This window comes from Siphateles boraxobius, unplaced genomic scaffold, assembly GCF_051911475.1.
Source record: "Siphateles boraxobius isolate OS27281-9 unplaced genomic scaffold, OSU_SipBor_1 130, whole genome shotgun sequence".
Taxonomy (NCBI): domain Eukaryota; kingdom Metazoa; phylum Chordata; class Actinopteri; order Cypriniformes; family Leuciscidae; genus Siphateles; species Siphateles boraxobius.
The window spans coordinates 12,078,899-12,105,805 of NW_027508734.1; the positions used below are offsets into that span (position 1 = coordinate 12,078,899).

At 41.5% G+C, this 26,907-nt stretch overlaps 1 protein-coding gene across 3 annotated transcripts in view; it reads right to left on the reverse strand.

Annotated features, from left to right (window-relative positions):
* ntrk3b (neurotrophic tyrosine kinase, receptor, type 3b) overlaps nucleotides 1–26,907 on the reverse strand; it is a 142,448-nt gene that overhangs the window by 106,252 nt on the left and 9,289 nt on the right. For all 3 annotated transcript variants that reach the window (XM_077228012.1, XM_077228011.1, XM_077228013.1), the window contains exons 2-3: nucleotides 9,922–9,996; nucleotides 3,166–3,237 (exon numbers count right to left, since the gene is read on the reverse strand). In XM_077228012.1, the coding sequence (XP_077084127.1) occupies nucleotides 3,166–3,237; nucleotides 9,922–9,996 (147 nt within the window). The remainder of the gene's footprint in view (nucleotides 1–3,165; nucleotides 3,238–9,921; nucleotides 9,997–26,907) is intronic.

Here is a 26,907-nt window from a genome sequence, read left to right on the forward strand (position 1 = left end):
GGCATGTCCAGGAGCTCAGGGGCTCCAGTGCGTCATCCAAGTAGGGGCGTGTCCAGGAGCTCAGGGGCTCCAGTGCATCATCAAGTAGGGGCGTGTCCAGGAGCTCCAGTGCGTCATCAAGTAGGGGCGTGTCCAGGAGCTCAGTGGCTCCAGTGCGTCATCAAGTAGGGGCGTGTACAGGAGCTCAGGGGCTCCAGTGCATCATCAAGTAGGGGCGTGTCCAGGAGCTCAGTGGCTCCAGTGCGTCATCAAGTAGGGGTGTGTACAGGAGCTCAGGGGCTCCAGTGCGTCATCAAGTAGGGGCGTGTACAGGAGCTCAGGGGCTCCAGTGCATCATCAAGTAGGGGTGTGTCCAGGAGCTCAGGGGCTCCAGTGCATCATCAAGTAGGGACGTGTCCAGAAGCTCAGGGGCTCCAGTGCATCATCAAGTAGGGACGTGTCCAGGAGCTCAGGGGCTCCAGTGCGTCATCAAGTAGGGGCGTGTACAGGAGCTCAGGGGCTCCAGTGCATCATCAAGTAGGGGTGTGTCCAGGAGCTCAGGGGCTCCAGTGCATCATCAAGTAGGGGCGTGTCCAGGAGCTCAGTGGCTCCAGTGCGTCATCAAGTAGGGGTGTGTACAGGAGCTCAGTGGCTCCAGTGCGTCATCAAGTAGGGGCGTGTACAGGAGCTCAGGGGCTCCAGTGCATCATCAAGTAGGGGTGTGTCCAGGAGCTCAGGGGCTCCAGTGCATCATCAAGTAGGGACGTGTCCAGGAGCTCAGGGGCTCCAGTGCGTCATCAAGTAGGGGCGTGTCCAGGAGCTCATGGACTCCAGTGCATCATCAAGTAGGTGCGTGTCCAGGAGCTCAGAGGTTCCAGTGCGTCATCAAGTAGGGGCGTGTCCAGGAGCTCCAGTGTGTCATCAAGCCCCCGTTATAGCCCCGCCCAAAAAATCCGGAACACAGCAATGGTGAAAAACTGTTTAACGGTCTAACTCCACAATTCAGTACTTCAGAGTTCAAAGTCTTTGTAATATGTTTTAGCAATACATTTCCAACATTTATAAAGTGTTTAGAATTTTTTTTTTAGAATTGCCTTTACAGGGACTTTAAAGAGCGTGCTCTCAGTCAAACCCAAATTTAAAATAACCTACTTAAAATGTATATTGTTATTGCAGATTCATTCTGGGATGAATCTCACAAAAACATGTACAGGACATATTTTACCTCGAAATCAAAAATTAAAAATACAAATAAATATTGAAGGACTACCAATTGCTTAATTGGCTTGAAAATAATATCTGAATACAAAGAATAAAAAAAACTAATAATGGTAATGCTAAAATAGGCTTAATTTCCTTTATGCAAAATATTTATTTTATATTAGATATCATATTATAGCTTCTCAAACAAGAAAAAATTTAGGGCGGGACTTGATTTAGTGGTTTGCTCTTGCTGTGATGTCACGTGAGTGACAGGTGTCTCTCACACATCATCAGAGAAGAAATGTTGCTGCAGGAGGTTGCTTTTTATTAAAGATTATAAGGGCACGTTAATTTAAAAAAAATATATGTTCTCGGATAAATCCTTTATAATAAATACAAATACAATATTCCATAAAAACTAGAATTGTCCATTTTGATTGACTTTAAAGAAAATTCAAAATAAAAACTTATTGGAGTCCTGGAAAGAGCTATATGTGAGCTTTGCTATTCATCTCAGTAGTTGTACTGTAATTAATTTACTCCACATCGCCTTAATCAATGTTTTGTCTTTGAAAATGCTGCCCATTACTGAATGTGATTTATTTCCACCAGCCATTACAACTTCAAAAATGACCACTTCAATCCTTTGAGAGCCCCAATTAAATAAGACATAAGCAGTCAACATCTTTGTTACTGAAGTTCCTGAACATATTTTTAATGACCCCACAATTAGCATGTCCATCTGCTCGGTTTGTGCCTCAAATGAACATGGGATCTTTAAGCTCATTCATGAAGTGCTTAGTCTGTTCGCTTGCCTGTAATTGAGACCATTATCACATACTCTAGAAAGCCATCCATTTCTTTGGTTGTGAGACTATCACAGACATCAAAGGTCACAGCTAGATATTTTGCTTACTGTCACGAAAGGTAAAAAAAAATGTAGTAATGAGAATATCATGATGGTTTCTCCTAGCTATGGTACAAAGCACCTCCATCCATTAGTTGTGCAAAGGTTAAAATAAATTTTAGCTAACATGAAAAGTAAAAGCTGTGGTCTGCAAAAGAGATATGCCCTCAAACTAGCACCTGTATTTCAGAAGTAAAAAATGATAAGCAGAAAACTTGACATGAAAGTTGACGTGAAATTAAAATGCACCCCTCTATTTTCTAAATGCAGGTTATTGATCTATTTTCGAACTATTCATCCGTGCATGCTTCATTTTAAAAGAAAAATGGTTCTGTATTTTAATCAAAATGTTTGTAAGATCAATTGTTTGTAAAAATTGTATAGGTATGTTTCCTCTTCAGTCGGTCTCTCGACGCCACGTCTGGACCGACGAATAGGAATCTCGCTAGAGAGGCCAATCTACTTCGAGTGTAACTAAAAAGAGCCAATGCACATTGGCATGCGATAATTGCTTTGCTGCATTGCAGCACGCGCCTATAATGAGCAGCAGGTGCATCGCATTTTCAGCTTTTCTCTTCGGAGCCAATTGGTTCGTTTGTTCTGTCTCTAATCTGCAAGCAGTGTTATCTAAAAGAGTCATTTATCAAGGAAGACGCTTTCTCCTCATTGGTGTTGGTGTGACGGTGCTAGAGTCCTCTCGCGCGTGTGTATGTGCGTTCACTGAAAGGATGTTAGGGATTCCTATTCGTATTCGACTGAAGAGGAACGTCTCGGTTACATATGCTAACCCTCGTTCCCTAAAGGAGGGAACGGAGATGTCACGTCCCGTCACCACATCATTAGAAGACTAGAAGTTGGGATTTTTAACTCTTTTGATTTGTTCATTGATTCATTTAGTTTCATAATTACACCAGCTATACACTAAACTACTATATGCACTAAATATAGCTTGCTCAACACTGTTTACAGATGAGTGAAAATAAACAAGAATGATTAATTCACTTAAAAGATTCATTCAGAGAGTAACAATAACTCCTTCATGACACAAGCATACTTATAGAAGACATTTTACTCACATGTAGCGGAGGTGAGGGTTCTGTGCAAATGCACGTGCCTGGATTGTCCGTAAATTGCAGTTCATTATTGTCCTGAAAAACAGAGAGCGAGACTACCGTATGAAAATGCTCTCAAACATCTGTGAATGATAGGTGTCATACACTGGCCACAAATGACCACAGCAATCCAGCAATGATGAGTGCAAATTAATTTTCCCAAGGTAAGACGACCAACATTTATTTCAGCCTCCATAAAGCGCGGTTGATCCAGTAATTTTGACTGAGGGCCCTGTTGTTGGTCATTTGCACCTGCCATTGCAAGTCGATCATTCAAACCTCAGAAAGCCAACAGTTCATTAGAGCCTTGCAGCTTGATGTACATCGTTTATGATGATAAACTGCAGAAGCAATCTCAGTTTGCCATCTTTCCCATCTCTTCAGAGAGTGTCGTTAGAATAATGGTATCATCAGGGTCCCCAATTTCATAGCGCTGAGCCGCAGCAACAGCTGGAATGAATTTTGCATCCTAAAGACTCTGTGCACAGTCTCGGTGGCATTAATTGGTAATGACTGCATCCTTTTCATTACAGGAATTTAATGCAAAAAGTGATTACACTCACAACACCCTTATCCGGTGAACAGTAATCAGTACAGAATTAGTTTTATTATGATGATGGCTCTATAGTAAACTATTTCTAGGAATACAATTATCCATCTCTATTATGAGAAATATATAATGAGGATGTTGGCTGTGTTTATACCATTTTTCTTCTTAACCATTCAGCTCTTAAAAGCCTAAAAACAATGGTCCTTCACGTGACATCCATGAACTTGTGGGGGTGGGATTACGAGTGTAGGCAGATATTTCATTTCGCACTGCAGCAATGGTTCTTCTGCATGCGCTTGTGAAATCCCTACGAGCAGGTCAGCGGTTCCTACCAATGCTTGAACTAGAAAACTTTGGCTAAATTTTTAAAAATGTTTAAAAAGCCTGGCACTTCAAATGTTGTTTACGGCTTATAAACTTTAAACACCTTAAGATCAATACATCAATAAAGGGACAGTTCAACCAGAAATACAATTTCATCAGTTACTTACTCATGTTGTGTCAAACCTGCATGACTTCTTTCTTCCATAGAACACAAAAGAGATATTCTTAAGGTCAGATTTGTGTTCTGCATAAGAATGGTCAAACAGGTCTGAAATAAGTAAATGGTGACACAATTTTTCTTTTTGGTTAAAATATCCCTTCATGACATGGATGGTTGGACGGATAGTTGGTTGGATGGATGGATGGATAAAATCAGATAGATAGATAGATAGATAGATAGATAGATAGATAGATAGATAGATAGATAGATAGATAGATAGATAGATAGATAGATAGATAGATAGATAGACAGGTCTTGCATTCATGTGTTTGCTTATGTAACAATGCAATCTATGATGTTTGTGCTTTAAGCTGAATGACCTTTAGTGAAACCTCAAAGGGTAATTTAGAGGTCTGTAGGTCAGTGCTGTTCCCAGGCGTGGGTGGGACCAGGAGAGCCGACCATCAGCAGAAGAGAGAGCAATGTTAATGAGAAAAATGCAAATGGGAAGCTGGGAATAGTCCACTTGGCTTCCTTACTGAAGGATCAGGAGTGGAGAGGAAAACTGTCTTGAGGTTACGACAAAAAGAGGATAGGGGTGAAAAAGATGGGAGGGCTTGGCATAGGTGAAGAAGCTCAGAAGCGGGAGTGATGAAACACTGTGGGGGGTCTGGATTTGCAGCAGATGTCTAGTCTGTTTCATCCCACCAGAATTTTTAGGCTTATAGAAAAAGTATATATAATATGTATATACAGTATATATATATATATATATATATATATATTTATTTATATTTACTTTTTACTACATGATTTCATGAAAGAACCGATCCAGCTCTGATCAATTCTGTTATTTTATTCAGTTTAACTAGAAATTACAGTTATAATAATAAATTATAATAATAAAATCAGCATATTATAATTATTTCTGAAAGGATCATGTGATAATAAAGCTTTCAGAATAACTAAACATTTACAATATAAATGTATGAACTGTGATTTTCACCAACGTTTAAAATTAAAATACAAAATTTATGATACAACCCCAGTGAGGTCTCTGTGTGACATCAACTGTCTTGTATGTTAGACTGTGATCTTCATCTCTAGATTAGTCACGATTGACAGTGTTGACTGTGTGATCAATCTTCTCATATTTTGACATCCTCATTAACAAACAAAACGTCTCAGGTTACGCATGTAACCATAGTTCCCTGAGAAGGGAATGAGACGCTGCATCAGTGACGCTTTGAGAACGTCTGAAGCATGTGTGTCAACTAGTCCAATGGCGAGACGGAAACTCACCGGCGGGTGCATCATGACCAGGAAGTATAAAAACACTAAAGCTACATACGTTACCTGAGACTCAAGGAAACTCACACTGCATCAATGTCACTTTGAGAACGATAACAGCCAAATGCCATGCTTACAAGTGCCTGTCCATTTGAATACTGAGAGCATAACTAGGACGTAAGCACCTGTGAACCTGGGGCAGCGCCCAGGTTCAGGTTGTAGAACCTTATGAATGTGAGTGGAGAGGACCAGCCCGCCGCATCACAAACGTCTTGAAGGAGACACCCAAAATTAAGGCCTGGAGGCCGCCATACTCCTAATCGAATGAGCTCTGACAGCTTAAGGCAAATGCTGACCAGTAACCTCATAAGCAAGATGAATAGCCTCAACTATCCATCTGCCAACTGTGTGTTTGGACGCAGGGGACCCCTTTTTAAGTGATCCAAAGTAAATAGCTGATCGGTTTTCCTCCACAGGGCAGCTCTGTGGACATGAGTATCCAGTGCTCTCACTGGACACAGAAAGGGTTAAGCTTTTCTGGTCCTGATTAGGGATGCACCGATCCGATACTCAGCATCGGTATCGGCTCCGATTCTGCCATTTTTGCCGGATCGGGTATAGATCAGACGAGGCCGATCCAAATCCGATATTGTGCATATACTATTCTGTGTTATTGTTAAGCGCCACAAAAGCACCAAAAATATTATACAGCACCATAAAGTTTTCGTTCACTATATTACAAGTGTTCTGAAGGCATTATAGTATAATGTGAGATAGAAATTAACATTTAAGTCATTAAATTCAAGATCACGTAAACTTTTCCCTCCGCTGCGGCTGTCAGTCATTCTTCATTCACTATTTAGCGTCGCGTTCGGTTACGACAGTAAACATGATGAAACCCCCTCCAAGATGATTCAATGTTACTATTATTATACTTGATCTGTAGATAAAGATCTATGGTTTCGCATAAAACAACTTTATCTTGTTGGACTTTATTGCTGTAACGTTAACTTAATCATGTTTCTACCGTGTGTCTGTTAGATCACAACACTAGAGTAGAGTCCATAATTGTTCTTCACGTGCACAGTAACAAAAATTTAAAACTGTTAAAATAGAAGGCTCAATAAACTATTGCATAGACAGATATTGTGTAATACACTACAAATCAATATGTCTTTCGTTTGTGTTGCTTCAAGCGCATCATTCTGCGCTCGTGGTGCGCTTAAGCGCTTTGAGCCGCACTGTATTGCAGCCTTTCATATCAATACAGTGACGCAATGAAAGATTATAAATGGCCTTTCTTGTTCTTTCCTATCTATCATATGTTGCTGCCTCATTAAACAGGTGTGCTATACATTTAAGACATGTCTCAATTGTATAGTAGCCTAGGCTATATATAAAATAATTTATCTTTTTGATTTTTGTTATCTTGTTTTTCATGAATGTATTTTACAATACAAAGAGCAATGTGTAACGTTTTACCAGATTTAGTGTTACACTTATTGTCTCTTATTTGTTGTTTTCACTAAATGTTCAGATTTTATACAATTATTGTGAACTTATGATTCTTCTAGACTAAATTTTACTGCTGAATTATCCACTAATCTAGTTTATAAAAGCATTTTTGTCATAGATTATGATCATATATTTTTGGGATTTGTTTTTCTTTATAATGAAGTTGTCTGTATTAAGTAGATTGTGTTTAACACACAAAAGAGTGATTATCAGTTTAACACACAGAGAGTTATATAAATTCTACTTAATTAAAAAAAAACTGTTGGTATCGGATCGGCATCGGTAGATACTCAGAAGTTTTGGTATCGGATCGGATCGATTCTGAAAAAAGTGGTATCGGTGCATCCCTAGTCCTGATCTCTGAAAGGAGGAGGGTTGAAGGCTTGCAAAACAATAGGTTGTGGTACATTGGTTGGCCCCTTAGTGACATAGCCTGGCTTTGGGTAAAGGAATGCTTTGACCATCCCCTGTGCAAACTCAAGGCACGTGGGGGATACCGACAGGGCCTTAAGATCTCCTACTCTCTTTAAGTCAAGTGACATTTATTTATATAGCACTTATTTCAATACAGATTGTTTCAAAAGCAGCTTTACAGAAATAACAGGAAAATAATGCAACAAGGTTTGTTTCCAGAAGAAAATAGCATCACAGTCCAGCTTAAGTAAGTTCAGTGATGTTTCATTTTTTTCTAGTAAAAAAGTTATTAATTTAGTTCATTTATATATATAGCCGCTCTGGTGAAAACCGTAATGTCATCGTCCAGCTCAGTTCAGTTCTCATATAATGGTGTCAATGCAGGTAGATCAATGTTATTGTTGAATATTACATTAAATGTTAAATTTAATGAAGATATGGCCGGAAGGAACACCGTTTTTAAAGTCAGAAACTTTTCTGGAACTGTCTCGAGGGACTCGAAGGGAGCCGCAGACAGACCTCTAGCACAATAGCCAGATCCCAAGCCTCAGCTTCAAAGTGCCACAAAGGAAACATTTTATTAACAGGTCCTTCCCCACAGATACACCACCCAAAGGGATGTGGTAAGCAGCTATGGCTGCCACGTACAACTTTAGGTGTGGAAGGGGATAGTCCTGCAGAAAAATGATCTTGCAGAAACTCTAGCACTGAACCAATCCCACTGTCGAATTATGCACCAAGAAGTGAAAACTCTCACACTTCAAGGCATAACGTTCCCTCATGGAGGGAGCTCTGGATGGAAGTATGTTAACAAACTCAGTTTAGAGACCTTAGTCTATGAGTTGGGCCCCCTCAGAGGCCAAACCCACAGGTTCCATGTCTCCGGGCGGGTGTGAAGAATCGTGTCTCCCGCCTGACACAGAAGGTCACTCCTGAACAGAATTGGGGGGCTGGTTGTGTTAGGGAAAACCAAAGTGGACAGTGCGTCATATCCTGAGATGCAAACAGATCCACTTCCGTTTGGCTGTAAAGCTCCCATTTACGCTCCACCACCTCGGGGTGAAGTCTCTATTCCCCAGGCCTCAGCCCCTGTCGGCAGGATGTCTGCTCCTACATTCTGGCACCCCGGGATGTATACTGCCCTCAGAGAGAGCATGATTCCCTAGGGACCACAGGAGGATCTAGTGTGCTAGTTTGCATATTGGATGCGAACGCAGACCCCAATGATGATTTATGTAAGACACTTCCAATGTGTTGTCTGTTTGGACAAGCACATGATGGCCTTTTAGGTCTCGAAGGAAGTGCCTCAATGCCATGAAGACACCCAGCATCTCCAAGCAATTTATGTGCCAAGAGAGATGATGACTCCTCCAAAGAATCTGAGCTGACCGGCCTTCCATTACCCAGCCCGTGAGAGAAGCGTCTGTCATGAACATGACGCAATGACAATGAGCTCCTAACACAGGAACCTGGGACAAGAACCAAGGTTTGCTCCATATAACCAAGGCCGCGGAGACACCTGCGCGTAATCTTGATCATAGGAGTGGGTTCCCCCTTGGGGAAAACCCCTTGATCTTGAGCCACCACTGCAAGGGTTCATGTACAGCAGGCCAAAAGGTATCCCTTTGGGCGCAGCTGCCATCAAACCTAACAGTCTCTGAAACTGTTTCACAGTGAGTGACTAGCCAAGTTTTATCTCTTTTAAGGCTGTGAGGATTGCAGCAACACGAGCAGGTGAAAGGACGGACTGCATCATTACTGAATCCCATACCACACCAAGGAAAGTGGTCCTCTGAACAGGAGAAAGCACAGACTTCTTGGCATTCAGTCTCAACCCCAACTTTACTATGTGAGCGAGAACGACATCTCGATACCGAACCACCATCTGCTCCGACTCTGCTAGAATAAGCCAGTCATCTATATAGTTCAGAATGCAAATTCCTTGCAGTCTAAGTGGCGCCAGAGCTGCATGCACACATTTTGTGAACTCGTTTTATAGCTTCCTTTGCTAATAGAGACTTCCTGTTCCATCACCAGAGCCTGCTCGGCATGTACTAACGTCAATAGAACCCTGTTGAATCTAGTGGACGATAACCAAACTGGATTCTGTAACCTTTTTTATATAATCTGCAGGACCCATCGAGATACGTTTGGTAGAAGCTGAGGCACAGAAGCTTACGCCGGTCATTCTGGATGTGCTTTTATGCTTTCCTGGTCGTGACATCACCCGCCCGTGATGTCCCTTCTTCGCCATTGGACTAGTTGACTAACGTGTTTCAGACACAATCACACCAAGGCGTTCTCAAAGTGTCATTGACACAGTGCGCGTTCCCTTGAAAAGGTAACTGAAGATTTAAGACATCTTCGCAAAACACATCTCAGATGACACAAATCGTGCAGTGTGCACCAGACTTTAGTGTAAAATGCATGTAACCTCTGTCTATGGGATCTGTTTTTGAATACTCACAGTCTCTGGAGTCCTGTGTACAATTCCATGTCAACATCCTTAAGAATCTGCAATCCAGTCCAATTTTCTATGTGTCTAAAAAAGAAAGAGAGAAAATATTGAAAACAGCACCATTACCACCACGGAAGGTCCCTGGAGTTTTGAAACGTATCACAGTTCAGCGAGCACTCTTGAAACATTCCTCTCAGAGGCATTCATGTGTTGGTTAAGCAGATGGCCTAAGGGTGTGATTACTTGCAAACCACACAGTGAAATAATTAGCAAAACAATTTGTTTTACCCTAGACTGTTAGGTCAAATGCATATAACATGGGAAACACAAAGATAATGATCATGTATATACCCTGTAGAATTACCAGAGACACAAGTAAACTTGTATATGGGAGAGTTTGGATCATTGTAACACTAAATAAATGTATTTAAAACTCACAAAAAGCACAATTTAATCCTTTCTTCTCCCAAAATAATTTACACAAACAGTTCAAAGGGTCTGTCGATTTTTTTTAAATACTTTTATTCAGCAAAGAATTAAATTGCTCAATTCCACAAAAACAAATGAAGCAGTACAACTGTTTTCAACATTGATAATCATAAGAAATGTTTCTTGAGCAGCAAATCAGCATATTATTAGAATGATTTCTGAAGGATCATGTAACACTGAAGACTGGAGTAATGATGCTGAAAATTCAGCTTTGCCATCACAGAAATATGTTTAATTTAAAACTTTATTAAAATAGAAACTTTTAACTTGTAATAATATTTCACAATATATAGTTTTTACTGTATTTTTTACTGTATTTTTAGTTCACACTAGAATAAAAAATACCTCATAAATTACTCACCCTCGTGTCATTCCAAACGCGTAAGACTTTCGTTCATCGTCGGAACACAAATTAAGATCTTTTTTATGAAATCTGAGAGCTTTCTGTCCCTCCATAGACAGCTACGCAACTAGCTACTACTTTCAAGCCCCAGGAAGGTAGTAGAGACATCACTAAAATAATCCATGCAACTCCAGTGTTTTTTAAGCAATTTTTTTAAAGCGACGCGAGTGCTTTGTTTCCGCAAAAAAACATAATTGACCACTTTATTTACCAAATATTAATCTCCAATGCACATTCACGCAACAACATCTGCTCAACACAAAACGTATGCGTCTTGGTCCTCTCGTGAACGTGCATTGGAGGTTAATCTTTTGTAAATAAAGTGGATAAATGATATTCTCTTACGAGAGGTTCTCTCGTATTGCGTAAGTTAGCTTACGCTATGGGAAAGATTCATCTTTTCGAATTATTGAAGCCAAGAAATTATCCTTAATTTTTGTATCCATTGTCAACGCAGTGCAGCAGCTAGCAGATCTAGAGCAGGCTGTCTAGCGTGCTCATAGGCTGCCCTGCGGGAACTGCAGCAGCCTACCACTGAGCCCGACGTGACGTCACGTCCAATGAAGGGCGCTCGCGCCTTCACAGTGTCAAAGCCCGCCAGAATGGGCGTGGCTTAGCGTATATAAGCAGGGCTCGTAGGCTGTATTCTCTGATTTTCATCTCTTCAGCGAAGCTCTTGAATCGCTGGATCTAGAGAGAAGCCGCCACCGTCGAGGAAGCGACAAGCCAGCTTAGGACAGCGCCTGAAGAAGCCGGCCGTCTTCGCCACCTTCAGCCATCCGTGCGAGCGATTGGGGAGAGATGTGGTGATGGCGCAGTGGATAAGACACATACCTTTGGTGTGAGAGACCGGGGTTCGAATCCACTGTGAGACACCAATGTGTCCCTGAGCAAGACACTTAACCCCTAGTTGCTCCAGAGGCGTACGACCTCTGAAATATAGCAATTGTAAGTCGCTTTGGATAAAAGCGTCAGCTAAATGAATAAATGTAAATGTGTGTTAGTAAGTGTGAACGCTCGTTCGTTGGTGACGCATGCGGGATGGGATAGCTTTCTTGTAACGTAAAGAAAGCTAGCCGCGGTTAGAACAGCTGTCAGCGGCGCGTACTCATCCATATCAAGCTCCTCGTCCCCTGAGGCGGCGGCAGCGCGTCCGGGAGGGGGGTGGAGAGATAGACGCTCGAGGTAGTCAATCCGGCGAGCGTTTGCATCAGAAACGACGGCAGTGCGGCTCGTGAGCGGGCCAGTGGCCACAGCGACGCGCTCGCCGGACTCCCTCCCTCGAGCCTCGCTCTCGCCTTTCCCGCCTCCCCTCACAGACGCGCAGCTGCCGCTCACGAGCCACACTGCCGTCGTTTCTGATGCAAACGCTCGCTGGAATGAAACCCTCAAGCGTCTATCTCTCCACCCCCCTCCCGGACGCGCAGCTGCCGGCACCCGCCCGCGCTGCCGCCGCCTCAGGGGACGAGGTGCTTGATATGGATTAGGACGCGCCGCTGACAGCTGTTCTAACCGCGGCTAGCTTTCTTTACGTTACAAGAAAGTTATCCCATCCCGCATGCGTCACCGGCGAACGAGCGTTCACGCTTACTAACACACATCTCTCCCCAATCGCTGCCCGCGCATTCCAGAGTTGTCACAAAACGCCGCCCATCACGGCGTCACATATAAATGTAAGTTTCGTCCCTGCTCACGCTTACTTATGAACACTCTGCTCAAAGCGCAGCGCGTGTCACAGAGTTATCATAAAACAATCCCAATCCAAGCGATCGGGACGTCAAATATGTATGTAAATCTCGTGCCCGCTCACTAGTGTTCACGCTTACTAATAAACACTTTGCCCAAAGCGCCTTGCGCGTGTCTCAGGGCTATCATAAAACGCTTCCCATCCAAAGCGATCGGGACGTCAAAGTTATGTGTAAGTCTTGTGCCCGCACAAAAGCGCTAGCGCTTACTAATAAACACTCTGCTCAAGGCTCCGCTCACGCATCACAAAGTGATAAAGGGCGCTTCCCATTCACGGAAATCGGGACGCTTCTTATGTATCAGCCTGTCACGGCTGTAAGCGAGCTACCGCTTGCAAGCACCGAGGGCGCGCGATCAGAACCTGGAGACCATTCGCCCCCTAGCTACATATATAAAAGCATGGGAAGCCATTCCAGGGGTTTCAGAATGGGTGCTGAGCACAATAAGGCACAGCTATTCGCTACAGTTCGCTCGCCGTCCTCCGCGCTTTCAAGCACGGACCGCGACAACTGTGAATGCAGAAGTAACACATCTACTTCGCGCAGACATAGCGAAGCTGCTGTGCAAAGGGGCCATAGAATTGGTACCGCCTTATCTGAGCGAGTCAGGCTTCTATAGCCTTTATTTTCTTGTACGCAAGAAGAACGGAGCCCTCAGACCCATCTTAGATCGGAGATGTTTGAACGAGGTGCTTATGAAAAGACTGTTCAAAGTGTTTACAACCAGAAAAATCCTCGCGCACGTTCGCCCGAGGGACTGATTTATTGCTCTCGATCTGAAAGATGCCTATTTCCAGATTCAGATAATACCGCGTCACAGGCCATTCTTGAGATTCGCCTTCGACGGTCAGGTTTATCTATACTCCGTCCTGCCGTTCGGCCCGTCCCTGGCACCCCGTACATTTACGAAGTTCAGGGACGCAGCTCTTGCCCTTTTGAGAAATCAGGGTTTGCGAATTATGAACTATATGGACGACTGGCTGATTTGGCACAGTGAGAGACAGAACTGCTATCTCACAGTACTGTGCTCAGTCACATGGAGAGCTTGGGTCTCACGGTCAACTGGACCAAGAGCTCATTACTGCCCAGTCAGTCAATTTCCTTTCTAGGAATAGAACTGGACTCTGTGGCCATGACGGCTCGTTTATCGACACAGCGCGCGCGCCGTGTTCGACACCCAGCCGCTTCTTTCCAGAAGTGCAGTGCTTCAGCTGGGCTTACTGCGCATGCGCCCGCTTCAACGCTGGCTCAATGCTCGTGCATCTCGCCGAGATTGGGCTGCTGGCTGCGAACGAATCAGAGTGACTCAGACCTGTACGGCTCTGCAGCCCTGGTTAACAGCCGGCTGGTATCAGCGGGGTGTGATGATGGGAGCGGTCTCGTACCGAAAGCTCATCTCGACAGATGCGTCCAACTCAGGTTGGGGTGCGCTCTTCGAGGGCAGACCGGTCTTCGGCCTGTGGTCAGACCAGGAGAAGCTTCTTCACATAAACTGTCGGGAAATTTTAGCGGTCAAGAACACGCTGAAGCGCTTCCTCCCGCTCATACAGGACCACCATGTTTTAGTCTGATCAGACAACATGTCAGTGGTTTCCTACGTGAACCGTCAGGGCGGCATCAGATCCAGGAACATCTGCAATCTGACAGAGCGCTTCCTTATGTGGTCTCAGCATCACCTGCGCTCACTGAGAGCTGCACATGTGCCAGGCCACCTGAATGACGGCCCAGACAAACTATCCAGGGATACGTTCCCCCAGGGGAATGGTGCCTGCACCCCCAAACGGTCCAGAAATTATGGCGCCTGTTCGGCAAAGCGGAAGTCGACCCATTTGCGTCAAAAGATCACTGACGGCCCCGTGGCCGATTCCGGTGAGAACGGATCTCCTCTCACGAGCTCGGCTCGATCTGGCATCCCCATCCAGAGCGCTGGTCTCTGCACGCATGGGTAATCAACGGGTACCCGTTGCCCTGCCAGGACCACCATGTTTTAGTCTGATCAGACAACATGTCAGTGGTTTCCTACGTGAACCGTCAGGGCGGCGTCAGATCCAGGAACATCTGCGATCTGACAGAGCGCTTCCTTATGTGGTCTCAGCATCACCTGCGCTCACTGAGAGCTGCACATGTGCCAGGCCACCTGAATGACGGCCCAGACAAACTATCCAGGGATACGTTCCCCCAGGGGAATGGTGCCTGCACCCCCAAACGGCCCAGAAATTATGGCGCCTGTTCGGCAAAGCGGAAGTCGACCCATTTGCGTCAAAAGATCACTGACGGCCCCGTGGCCGATTCCGGTGAGAACGGATCTCCTCTCACGAGCTCGGCTCGATCTGGCATCCCCATCCAGAGCGCTGGTCTCTGCACGCATGGGTAATCAACGGGTACCCGTTGCCCTGCCAGAAGGAGTGATGAACACGATCACCCAGTCTAGAGCTCCCTCTACTAGAAAGCTTTACGCGTCTAAATGGTCAGTGTTCTCCAAATGGTGCACTGACAAAAACCTGGACCCACAGACGTGTGGGGTCTCGCGGCTGCTCAGTTTCCTACATGAGCTGTTGGATAAGGGGAGGTCCCCATCCACGCTCAAAGTCTATGTGGTGGCCGTTGCAGTGTTCGCTGAGTCGACGTGCGGCCGGTCGCTAGGGAAAAATGAGCTTGTCATCCGCTTCCTTAGAGGAGCCAGAATGATGAACCCTCCGCGCCCCCCGTCGTTTCCTATGTGGGATCTTTAATTGGTCCTCGAGGCCCTGAACGCTTTCCCCTTTGAACCACTAGACTCCGTGGAGTTAAAGTACCTATCACTCAAAACCGTTTTCCTGACAGCACTGTCATCAGTGAAACGTGTGGGGGACTTACACGCGCTGTCTGTCAAGCCGCGTGTCTCGAGTTCGGGCCAAAAGACTAGTCATCCTCAAACCTAGACACGGTTATGTTCCTAAAGTTATTGGCACTCCATTCAGAGCGCAGGTCATTTCTCTATCGGCTCTGCCTTCATCCGATAATGAGAGCGACGTTAATCTCCTTTGCCCATTCAGGGAGCTGAAGATTTACACTGCGCGCTCCGCCCCTTTCAGGCGCTCGGAGCAGCTTTTCGTTTCGTTTGGTGGGCGCACCAATGGTCTTGCCGCCTCGAAACAAAGCCTATCCAGAGAACGTATCGGTTACCTAACGTAACCTCGGTTCTCTCTAGAAGAGGGAACGAGTATTGCGTAACCTGCTGTGCTTGCGCCACGAGCGTTTTTCGCTTCAGTCGATGAAAACCAGAGAATACAGCCTACGAGCCCTGCTTATATACGCTAAGCCACGCCCATTCTGGCAGGCTTTGACACTGTGAAGGCGCGAGCGCCCTTCATTGGACGTGACGTCACGTCGGGCTCAGTGGTAGGCTGCTGCAGTTCCCACAGGGTAGCCTATGAGCACGCTAGACAGCCTGCTCTAGGTCTGCTAGCTGCTGCACTGCGTTGACAATGGATACAAAAATTAAGGATAATTTTTTGGCTTCAATATCTCGAAAAGATTAATCTTTCCCGTAGCGTAAGCTAACTTACGCAATACTCGTTCAAACAAATCAAGTCACTTCATAAATTTGAGTTTAAACCACTGGAGTCACTGTCACTGTCACTGAAGGTACAGAAAGCTCTCAGATCTCAACAAAAAGATCTTCATTTGTGTTCTGAAGGTGAATGAAAGTCTTACGGCTTGAGGGTGAGTAAATGATGACAGAATATTTATTTTTGGGTGAACTAACCCTTTGATTCATAGATATGTTTAAACTTATTGGCCCTCATTTATCAAAAGTGCGAACACCAAATTTCCAGCGTACACCTGGCGTACACCCAAAACCACGGAGGAGGTGGTGTACATGTACGCACGTTTTGAGTTAGTGCGGAAATGCGCAGAAAAACAATTCCTAACACCACAAAACGCACTGACAAACTAAAAGATATGAGGAGCTCTTTTCCAAAATGCGATAAACACCATTTTTAAAAATAAATTTGTATTTTATTTCTATTAATAAACTAGTGTTGTGTCTGCAAAGATGAAATTGATGATAAACTTCTCCGTAGTGAACGCGCCTATAGAGAGAGTAGCCTATTTATTTTCGTTTATAATTGTTTCGTTTAAAGATATTTCAAGCTTTCTTTATAGATATATTTCTCATGTCTGTGAGGCATATACTGAGTTTCGGTTAATTTGTGATGAGATGCGCTCCAGTTCACGTGCAATGCAAGGTACCGCGCACGCGCCTCAATGTCATGACTCATGATTATATTGTCTGCTATTTGCTTCTTATTTATTAAATCTAGGCAATTGGTTGATGAAAAAAATATTAAAATTGGATACAATTTATACAAAACGTAATTCACTTTAAAGAAAGGCTTTCTACAAAACAAAACTTAATTAAGTGGCCAAAATCATGTCTGAGCATGTCTCCCGATATATTGCGCATCCTATCTTAGCCTATGTTCACTTTTCATAATCAGCTTAGATGGGGAAAAAATAACATTATTATTTTTTAACAAATATGAAACTAAATGCACTTAGTTAATGGCTACAACACGCCTAATAGTAGGCCTGAATATTGTTATCATTACTTTTTCGGCACGAATTACTATTAGCCTAAATGTGTTACTAAATGATTTGAATGTATTTTTAACATTGTTGTATTTAAGGACTGTATTTGTGTGTTATTTTTAAATTATTTGTTTTATGTGGTGGACAATATTGGAACGTGACATTGGAAATATTTATTTTATTTTTACTATTTAATTTATTTTACTATTTAATTTGTTTGGCTTTTATTTATTTCATGCAGTTGCAATTATTTAATTTATATTAATTTATAGTATGAGTCCCTGATTATATGTTGCATGTTCTCTTCTTGTTGTTTTTGTTGTTTTTTTTAGACAAAAAATTGATGGATTTATAAAAAAAAAATACAATTAACTTTGAATTTATCATCAACAATATTGTTGTTTGATTTAATAATAATTTTTGATGATGGTGATGGTCTCGATCTCCAGAGAAGTGTCTCCTCTTTGCCGTCTTACGTGTGTCCATGACGTAAAATGAGGGCGTGGGGGAAGCGGATACTTGAATATATAGGGGCGTGTTATTCTAATGACGATCGTTTTCAGCCGCGGCATTTATCAAGGGCAGGTATTGCGTACACCTGGATTTCAAAGGTACGCACAGCTTCATAAATCAGGCGGTGAGAGGAGTGTAAGCATAATCTTACGCCAACATATACGCCCGTTTCTACGCAAGGATGATAAATGAGGGCCATTGAAACTGTACTGACAACTAAACATTTATTTATTTATTTTTAAAAAGAGGAACATTTTTAAAAAGTTTAGGCTAAACATTTTCTGAATAAATACCCCCAAAAAACAAAAAAACATTTATTGTCCACCAGGGGGGAAATGGGAAATGATGTCTGATTTCTTGGAAAAGTAATAGAACACCTCTCCCGAACAAGCTGCATGATTTGAGGTATCAGCATTTCCATAACACAAATATTGCTGGATGAGTTATGTGCTGAATTGTAATACTTAGGGTTAGGTTTGTTCAAACAAAGGTATACGTGATAAATGAATTTGCATTAAAAAATAAAATCTAGGTGGGTGTCAATTGGTTCAATCAAGTTCAGGCTAAACCTTTTCTGAATAAATACTAAAATCCAAGTGAAACAAAGGTGTTACACAATTATCCCTCGCCTCCCCTTCAATGTCACTGAAACACCATTATCAGTGTCAGAATCTGCTTGAAAACATGCTTGCATTTAAATTCAGCTACTGCCAGGACACACCACATTGCCTTTATTTCCTATTCCGCAAGCTTTTTTATAATCTGCCAGCTAAAACAAACACAATCTGGATAGAAGTAAAAGATGTTCCAAGCAGGAGAAATTACGGATATGCCGCTGACAGAACACAGGGCTCCGCAGACTAAAGCAAACAAGAATACACGCTTCTAGATCCACACACACCCTGACAATGCCACAAACCCCTAGAAGCACAGTCCAGCACAGTCCATCAGGTGGATTTAATGTTTCTGTTTACAGCATAGGAGAGAATGACACTTTACAAATGAGTCGCACTGCAGTTAATGTAATACAGCAGAGGCCCTGCTACTTTACTGCCCATCGGTTTTATACAGTGTCTTCAGGTCACTCATTTCCACAAAGAGCTTTGATTGAGGATGGGCTTCACAGCTGACGCCCACCACTGAACCATGGCTAAAACCAGTAGAGAATCACTGGGGAGTTTTTTATCCTTGCTGCAAGTGAACCTGTTATTAAAGTTTTTACACAGATGTCCTTTAATTCTAATCAATTTAAAGTAGATTAAAATGATGAAATAGTAACTAAATTAATGTAAAATTTTACAATAAAGGTATAGTTAACATGAACTAAAAATGATGTACACTTCTGAAGCATATTAATCTATTAATAATAATTTCTACATTTACTAATACATTGTTAAAAGTCCCCCTGTGGTGAAAATGAAGTTTTTAATGTTGTATATGTCTATGTGGTGTTTTGCATGTGCTTTAAGACAACAGCATTTTTGAGTATTTTCTAAGACGGGCTTTAGCATTATCATTAACACTGAACTAGCAGGGGAGTCTCGAGAGATGTCATGGTTATCCCGGTATTTGTTTTTGTTGATATGAAAAATCGGGTAGATTTAGCAATATAGCGGGTGTATGGTGTAGGCTATTGTTATGATGAACTATATAACGTTACCTTTCTCCACTGGCGTTCTGAGTTGTTCAAAACGTGTGTGATGATTGATTGTTAGGCAGACTGCAATGGCGAACGGTAACATAGTTTGTGTAACATTAGCAACACATAAATACCTTTTTAATAACATAAATAAGCAAAAGGCTAATCATATTAATTACCGTTATGTCTCGGTAACGTTGTGAAGAGCGATACCATTTTGCAGCGTTTACCTCAGTAAGTTGGCCGAGTGAATTTCTGAACTGATGTGAACGAGTGGAGGCGGGGCCAATTAGCATATTCATAAATCCGCGCTACAAAGGAAGCATTCAAGTTATTAGTTGCATTCAGGATATTTTAAGGCATGACGATTTTTTTTCACCAGATTTTTTTTAAAAATATGTCATTTTGGTGATCAAATGTTAGTTTTAAAGGATAAAATTATTGACAACAGGTATATACAATATATATATATATTAATAATATTAATATATATATGTCTAAACACATTGATCTTGACTAATTTATAGATAATATATTAATCAGTTAGACTAACTAGACTAATATCTACATAATACTCCTAAATACTCTTAAAAACATTCTGTTTGTTAATCAGGCCTCGCTTGCTGCATGCATAGAAATCTTTAACTGAGTCTGGATGGCATTGTTGTGATCCAGATGCATTGGATCAACAGTGTTTATACAGATGCACACCCTAAACCATGTGAATCACTCAAATATCAGTCAAAGGCTCTGTGCCCATTTGATTTCAGCCTGATGAACAGCCTCTTTCAGGCTGTGTGCAAGTTCATGGCTGTTTTCTCCATAATCTCCTCTCTCTCCATTGTTCTCAACACTCATGCCTGGGCATGATTAATGAGTTTGTTTAAATGATATACAGCACAAGTACATAGAGCTTAATGGAAGAACATTTAACAAAGCAGATTGTCTCAGGTGTGCTCTCAAGGCATTGATCGACACCTTCTTTTTCTTCTCAGAGCCAGGCTTTGAGTAAAGAACCCTGAAAACCTAAAAACCAAGGGCCCTATTTTAACAATCTAAGCGTATGGTCTAAACCGCACGGCACAAGTGCACTCAGGGCATGTCAGAATCCACTTTTGCTAGTTTAACAATGGGAAAAATGGGTTGCGCACCCGGCTCATGGTCTAAAAGGGTTGTCCCTATTCTCTTAATTAGTAATGGGTGTGTTTTGGGCATAACGTGCAATAAACCAATCAGAGTATAATTTCCCATTCCCTTTAAAAGCCAGTTGAGATCACGCCATGGCTGACTTGCTATTTGCATGGCGGAATATGCAAGCAGAAAGACTAAACACTTCTCAAGAGAGGAAACGGGTCTGCTCGTGCACGAGGTTAAAGCACGCAAACAGACCATCCATGGGACAAGCCGGATACCACCATATCTATATGTACACAATAATAATCTTTAACATCGTAATCCTTTTTTTTGTGCTGCTGCTCATCCCTGTGTGTGTAGTAAGCAGAGTGTATATACGTGCGTTGTGCAACTGCCTATAGGCGCATTTCACTAATGCGCCCTTTAACAAAAAACTAAAAAAAAATATATTTCTATTTAATAGAAATTTCAGTTAGCAAATCTAAATAGCAACGCACCAACAATGCGCCTGAACACACCTCGTTTTCAGACCAGAACGCCCAAGGGCGAACGGAAGGGCACAAATGCATTTGCTATTTAAACAATGTGGCGCGGGACATGAAAATGATAACTGCGTCGGGCTGAAACTACAGTAGCAGAAATCACTTGTGTTGCGCCTGGCGCCGCATTGCGCCGGGTGTATGATAGGGTCCCTTGACTGCTGATGAGTATGATTATGAACTCAACCAATGAAATTATTTCAAATACTGTAATAGCAATTAGAGCAACGACATCTACAAAACTCTTCAGCATGACTGCTTGAGTCAGTAAACAGTTTTACTCTTCAATTATTCTTTACTGCTGTTCCTTCTACACCCACATAACATCTGAATAAATGTAATTATTCAGAGACAGGAGTACACATGCCTTATTTCTAATGGATCTAGTGGATGAAATTACAGCTGGCCTCCATCTGTTGCTGATTTCAGGTTTCAATCCAGGATTTACACTTCTGATGTATAAATACAACATGCCTAACCTTTACTGCTTACATGCTATAAATTATTTCGTAGGTGCCTGGATGCTGATTTGCATGTTAAATGGTAAAAATATGTGTCATTATGTGAGGCAGCACTTCTGAGGTTTGTTAGCATTTGTTACATTGCAATTGGAGTATGCAGGATAAATAAATTACAAGCAGTTGCACTTATAAGTTACACTTTATTTTAAGGTGTCCTTGTTACAGTGTAATTATACATATAAGTACTGAGTAATAATAATTAACTGCATGTACCGTACAACAGGGTCAGGGTCAGGATTTGGGTTTGGTTCAGAGTTAGTTGCATCTAAAATGTACTGTTGTAGTACGTACATGTAAGCATGTGCAACAAGAACAGTGTAAAATAAAGTGATACCCATTTATATTTTCTGAAGAAATTTGCCTGTTTGCCTGTTTTTGAAGTTTGCCTGTGCTAGGGTTTTGAAGGTGGTTGCCAGACCACTGCTATGTTGTTCTAACGCATTCTCATCCTTTGGCGTCATATGTGACGCCATGACAAAACGGCGAAATACTACGCACATGGCACCCTTTATCGTCAATATAACACGCACTGTGATGGGTAGGTTTAGGTGTGGGGTAGGGTCTGCGTCTCATATTCACGCTAAAGGATGCCAGTCAACTTTATGACGCCTTGGGTTCGCGTGTTATATTCACGCTAAAGGGTGCCATGTGCGTAGTATTTCGCCGTTTTGTCATATAGCGTCACATATGCCGCCAAAGGATGAGAACGGGCTCGTTGTTCCTAAGGTTCCTGACTGGTCAGCATGTTGCTAGGGTGTTCTGGATACTTGCCATGCTATTGTACACTCCTAAAAATAAAGGTTCTTGGCATCAATGGTTCTGTAAGGGAGGTTAGGCCTAAGGAGGAAATGTCTGGCTTGATTCCAGGAGGGATGTCTGCAAGAACACAGAGTCCAGTACAATTCCATTTGACCACTTTATTAATCCATTGAAACAGGTAGAACAGAGCAGATGAGCAAGGAGTATAATGTGCGGTTTCTAGAACAGAAACACTTCAATCAAGATAAATCTTATTTAACTTACACAATCAAAAGATACACAATATAAGCAAAGGAAAAGAAACGTACATGTCTCATGAACACACATCACAAACATCAAGCAGTTCCAACATTGTGCATCAATGCAGGCATTTATAAATCAGGACTCATTAGCGCATGGTTGCAGTGATTTGTTAATTAACAGAGGGAGTGTACAGCTAATTGAAGAGAAACTAAGACTGAGCAAATGAAATTGGGCATCTTAGTAAGGCAAACCAGGAAAATAATTGTAAACAATGATACAAATAAAATAAAAATTTATCTTTAATACAGGTTCCATAAAGAACATCCATGGAACCTTTCCATTCCACATCCATTCTTTAGACTAAAATGTTCTTTAATGGTTTTTTAAAGAACTATTTAAGGTTCATTGGGGAACCAAAAATGGCATTGCTGTGAAAAAAACCCTTTTTGGAACCTTTATTTTTAAGAGTGCATAGTGTTCAGAATTCTCCACAGAGCAAAGTTACTCCCACAGTTTAGGTTTTTATGGTATTATCCCCCATTTATTGCCTAATAAAAAAATAGATTTCTTGGAAAAGTAATAGAACACCCCTCCTGAACAAGCCACATGATTTGAGGTACTGTATCATTTATTTCTGTAACATAAATAGTGATGGATGAGTTAAGTGCTGAATTTTAATACTTACCCTAAGTATTAACAATAGTGAATGTTTACATGCCGAAAGAATGCAACGGAAGAATGTGTTTACATGACATTTCAAATTTTTGAGTTTACTCTGTCAGTCTGGCGTCAAAATAGACATGAACACTGAACACTGGTTAATAGTCAGTCGAGTTCAAAAAACTGTATATTAACTAAAAGTGCACAGCAGAGATGTAGCTGTAAAAAAGGTGGATAAATTATAAATCTATGTGGGTATCCTGCTGTGCATTGAAGACAAGATGAACTATCAGCATGTATATAAATATTTCAACATTTTAAATACTCTGTCAAATTTGCAAAATTAAAAATGTCAAATTTATAGTTGAAATGGCAAAGGATAAATTTAAACCAATTGTATTCATGTTTATAATAACAAATCAAGGGCATTTTCTCTAAGAATGCCAAGGAAGCACTGCCTTCTCAAAAGATGTGACAAAACATTACAATATACAAGCGAAAAGTGCCGTGAGGACACCATCAATACACTTGCCATGTTTACTGCAGATTTAATTATATTAATAGTTGCCCGAAAACAAGACAAAAATGTATAATAATAGCCTCCTCATTAATAGCATCACTCCTCCATAACAGGCTAATAAATGTATCTCAGTGCTGACAGATTGGAATTGTCCAAGTATCGTACCAGAAGCTCAAAATTATCGTATTTAAAATGATTGTACACGAGTCAAACGTACAGAATACAGATATTTATCTAGACCAACAACTTTTTGACATGACCTGAAAATTACTTTATTGTTAAACTATCGACCTCAGCTTGGAAATAACTGAGTTAAGTGCCCTGGCAGGAACGTTAACTTGTGCTTGTGAGAGACAGTCATTCTTCATGGTGATTGGCCACGAAGACGTATCATGAGATGGGAGGAAAGACATGTGAAACACCACGTTCACGTTCTCCTCACATGACAGTAGATGTAGGATCCACAACTAGATCAATGAGTATAAAAGCCCTATGATTACAACGACCATCATTTGAAGTGTAGTTTCACAAAAAATAATCACTGATTCAACTCCCTATACTATATTTTCCATTCTGTTATGTAAATGACTCATTTACATTAGGGAATGACTCATTAAAAATTATTGAATGTGTTTGCACTGAGTAGGCTATATAGCAACATTTAGGCTACCTGTTCAAGTTGGATACTCTCATATTAACTAAGATGCAAAGATATATCTGTGCTTAAATTATAAATGATATCATTGGACATTTATATATTTTTTTTTATAAAACATAACTTACAAGACTATAAATAAATATTTTAACTTAAGATTAGGTTGTAGCTTGCCAAAAGTACCTTTTGAAGAGACTGGCAGATATTGTAAGGCTTGAGAACTGGAAATGGTTTAAATCTGTATTGACTCCTTTGCTCACTTTAGACTTATAGAAGCATTGAAATATTGAGCTCTCTGATCAATTTGTCTGACTTCCTTTGGAAAGGTGTTCAATTGAGATAAAATCACGATAATGTCTCATCACTATACACAGGGCATTTATACGTCCCCATATAGCAGTGACCTTTAAAAATGTGCAAATGTCTCAGCCTCATTGTCCCTATTCACTACATCTATCAGCAATGCCTTTCAACATTCTTGCCATCTTCATATGTTGTCATTTTATCACTTAGAAAAGTTTGTGTGTTTACGGAATATATGTAGAACAGATTTACTTGACCTAGAAATGAGCTCTCTTCTTAAAAGAAAACACAAATGGCAATGTAAGCGTCTTCATTCAACAGTCATTTCACCCAAAAAGAAAATTCTGCTGTCCTTAATCACCCTTATGTCATTTTTTAATCCCATACGACTGGACTTACTTTCTATACATTATAGACTACTTTTATGACACTTTATGGTGCCTTGGCATCCTTTTTGAATGCTTTAGTCCCCATTTTTGCAATTTTATTGAAGAAAAAAAAAAAACGTTCTCCTTTATAGTATAGGGTTCCATGGAAGAAAAAAGATTTTGAATGACATAGAGGTAAAAAGTTTTCATTTTGGGGTGAACTATTCTTTATTCCAAAAGTTTTCATTCCAAAACATCTGACACTGACCAGTAACAGAGAAATTACACATTCTTAAGGAGATTTCCTCCAAATTAATTTTTTTCTGATCCAAAGTGCTGCGGGCATCTTATCAAAGCTAATGTGTGTAAGACTTAACTTTCCCAAACTAACCGTGTCTAGGCAGGCATGCATTTAGGCCACGTATCAATGTGCCTCAGATTAACTGTGTGCAATGCATCTCAGCTTCATGATCCATGTCCAGAACTGGCAGACTAAATATAGGCACAACAAAACCCCTTCTGTGCTATATCTACATTCTGCACATCTCTACCCTCATCCACTCCTGAGCTTCAGCCAAAATGAAAATGAGCATAATTAGGTCCCATGAGGCAGAGAGCATTAGACAGAGAAGCAATAATGGCACGGACGCCAATATCTTCCTGGTTTTGGAATGCCAATGTCACTTGCCATGCCAAAGGCTGCAGTGAGCACTTGTTTGGAAAACCTGCACAAGATGACTTCCTTAACACAGAGTAGTGGGCAATTTTGATTTCCTGCACTTATCAGGGGAAAACAGGCACATATTTTGCTCTCTGGTGGGGGGAATGTATGAAGAAAACACAGAAATAGTAATCAACTCCGCAGCCGGGCACATATTAAAAAAAGACACTATAAATATGTTCTCTGCTCATCTGCTATTATGTTTTTTGCATGTTGTTGAAAGAATGCCGTACACTACAGTTCAAAATCTCTCATCCTACCTTGAATCAATGGTTCAGGCTGCTGGTGGTGTAATGGTGTGTGAGACATTTTATTGGACCCCTTAGTACCAATTGAGCATTGTTTAAATGCCACAGCCTACCTAAGTCCATCCCTTTATGACCACAGTGTATCATCTTCTGATGACTACTTCTAGCAGGATAACACACTGTCACAAAGCTCAAACCATCTCAAACTGGTTTCTTGAACATGACAATGAGTTCACTATACTCAAATGACCTCCACAGTCACCAGATCTCAATCCAATAGAGCACCTTTGGGATTTGCTGGAACGGGAGATTCACATCATGGATGTGCAGCCGACAAATCTGCAGCAACAGCGTGATGCTGTCATGACAATATGGACCAAAATCTCTTGAGAAATGTTTCCAGCACCTTGTTGAATCTATGCCACGAAGAATTAAAGCAGTTCAGAAGGCAAAAGGGCGGTCCATGTACTAGACCCAAGAACCGAGTCGACGGGGTCCCGGTACTAGAAAATTGTACCTAATTAAGTGGCCAATGAGTGTTTTGCAAGAAGCCAGAAGAAGGCATGGTAAGGAAGACAGGACAGGGAGTAATTGGGAAGCACAGAGTGTGACACAGGAGACAGTGGCATTCAGCAAAGCAGAAAACAGACAGAAACACAGAGACAGAACCTATTTTCGATGTCTTTGAACAGACAGGTGAAACTGTCTGAGGGGCCCTCACTGGGTAACAAGATTACAGTCACAAACGGAACTGAAAGAGTTATTTTTTAGGGATAAATGAATTAGGTTTTGTTGGCATGTTTTGTCTAACACATTACGTATTTATTTTTAAGTCTTTGATTAAGTAATAAAAATAATAATACATTTGATTTGTAATGCACTTTATATTAATATAAAGTATATTATATATATTATAAAAAAATATATAAAAGTGTGTGTGTGTGGGGGGGGGGGGGGGGG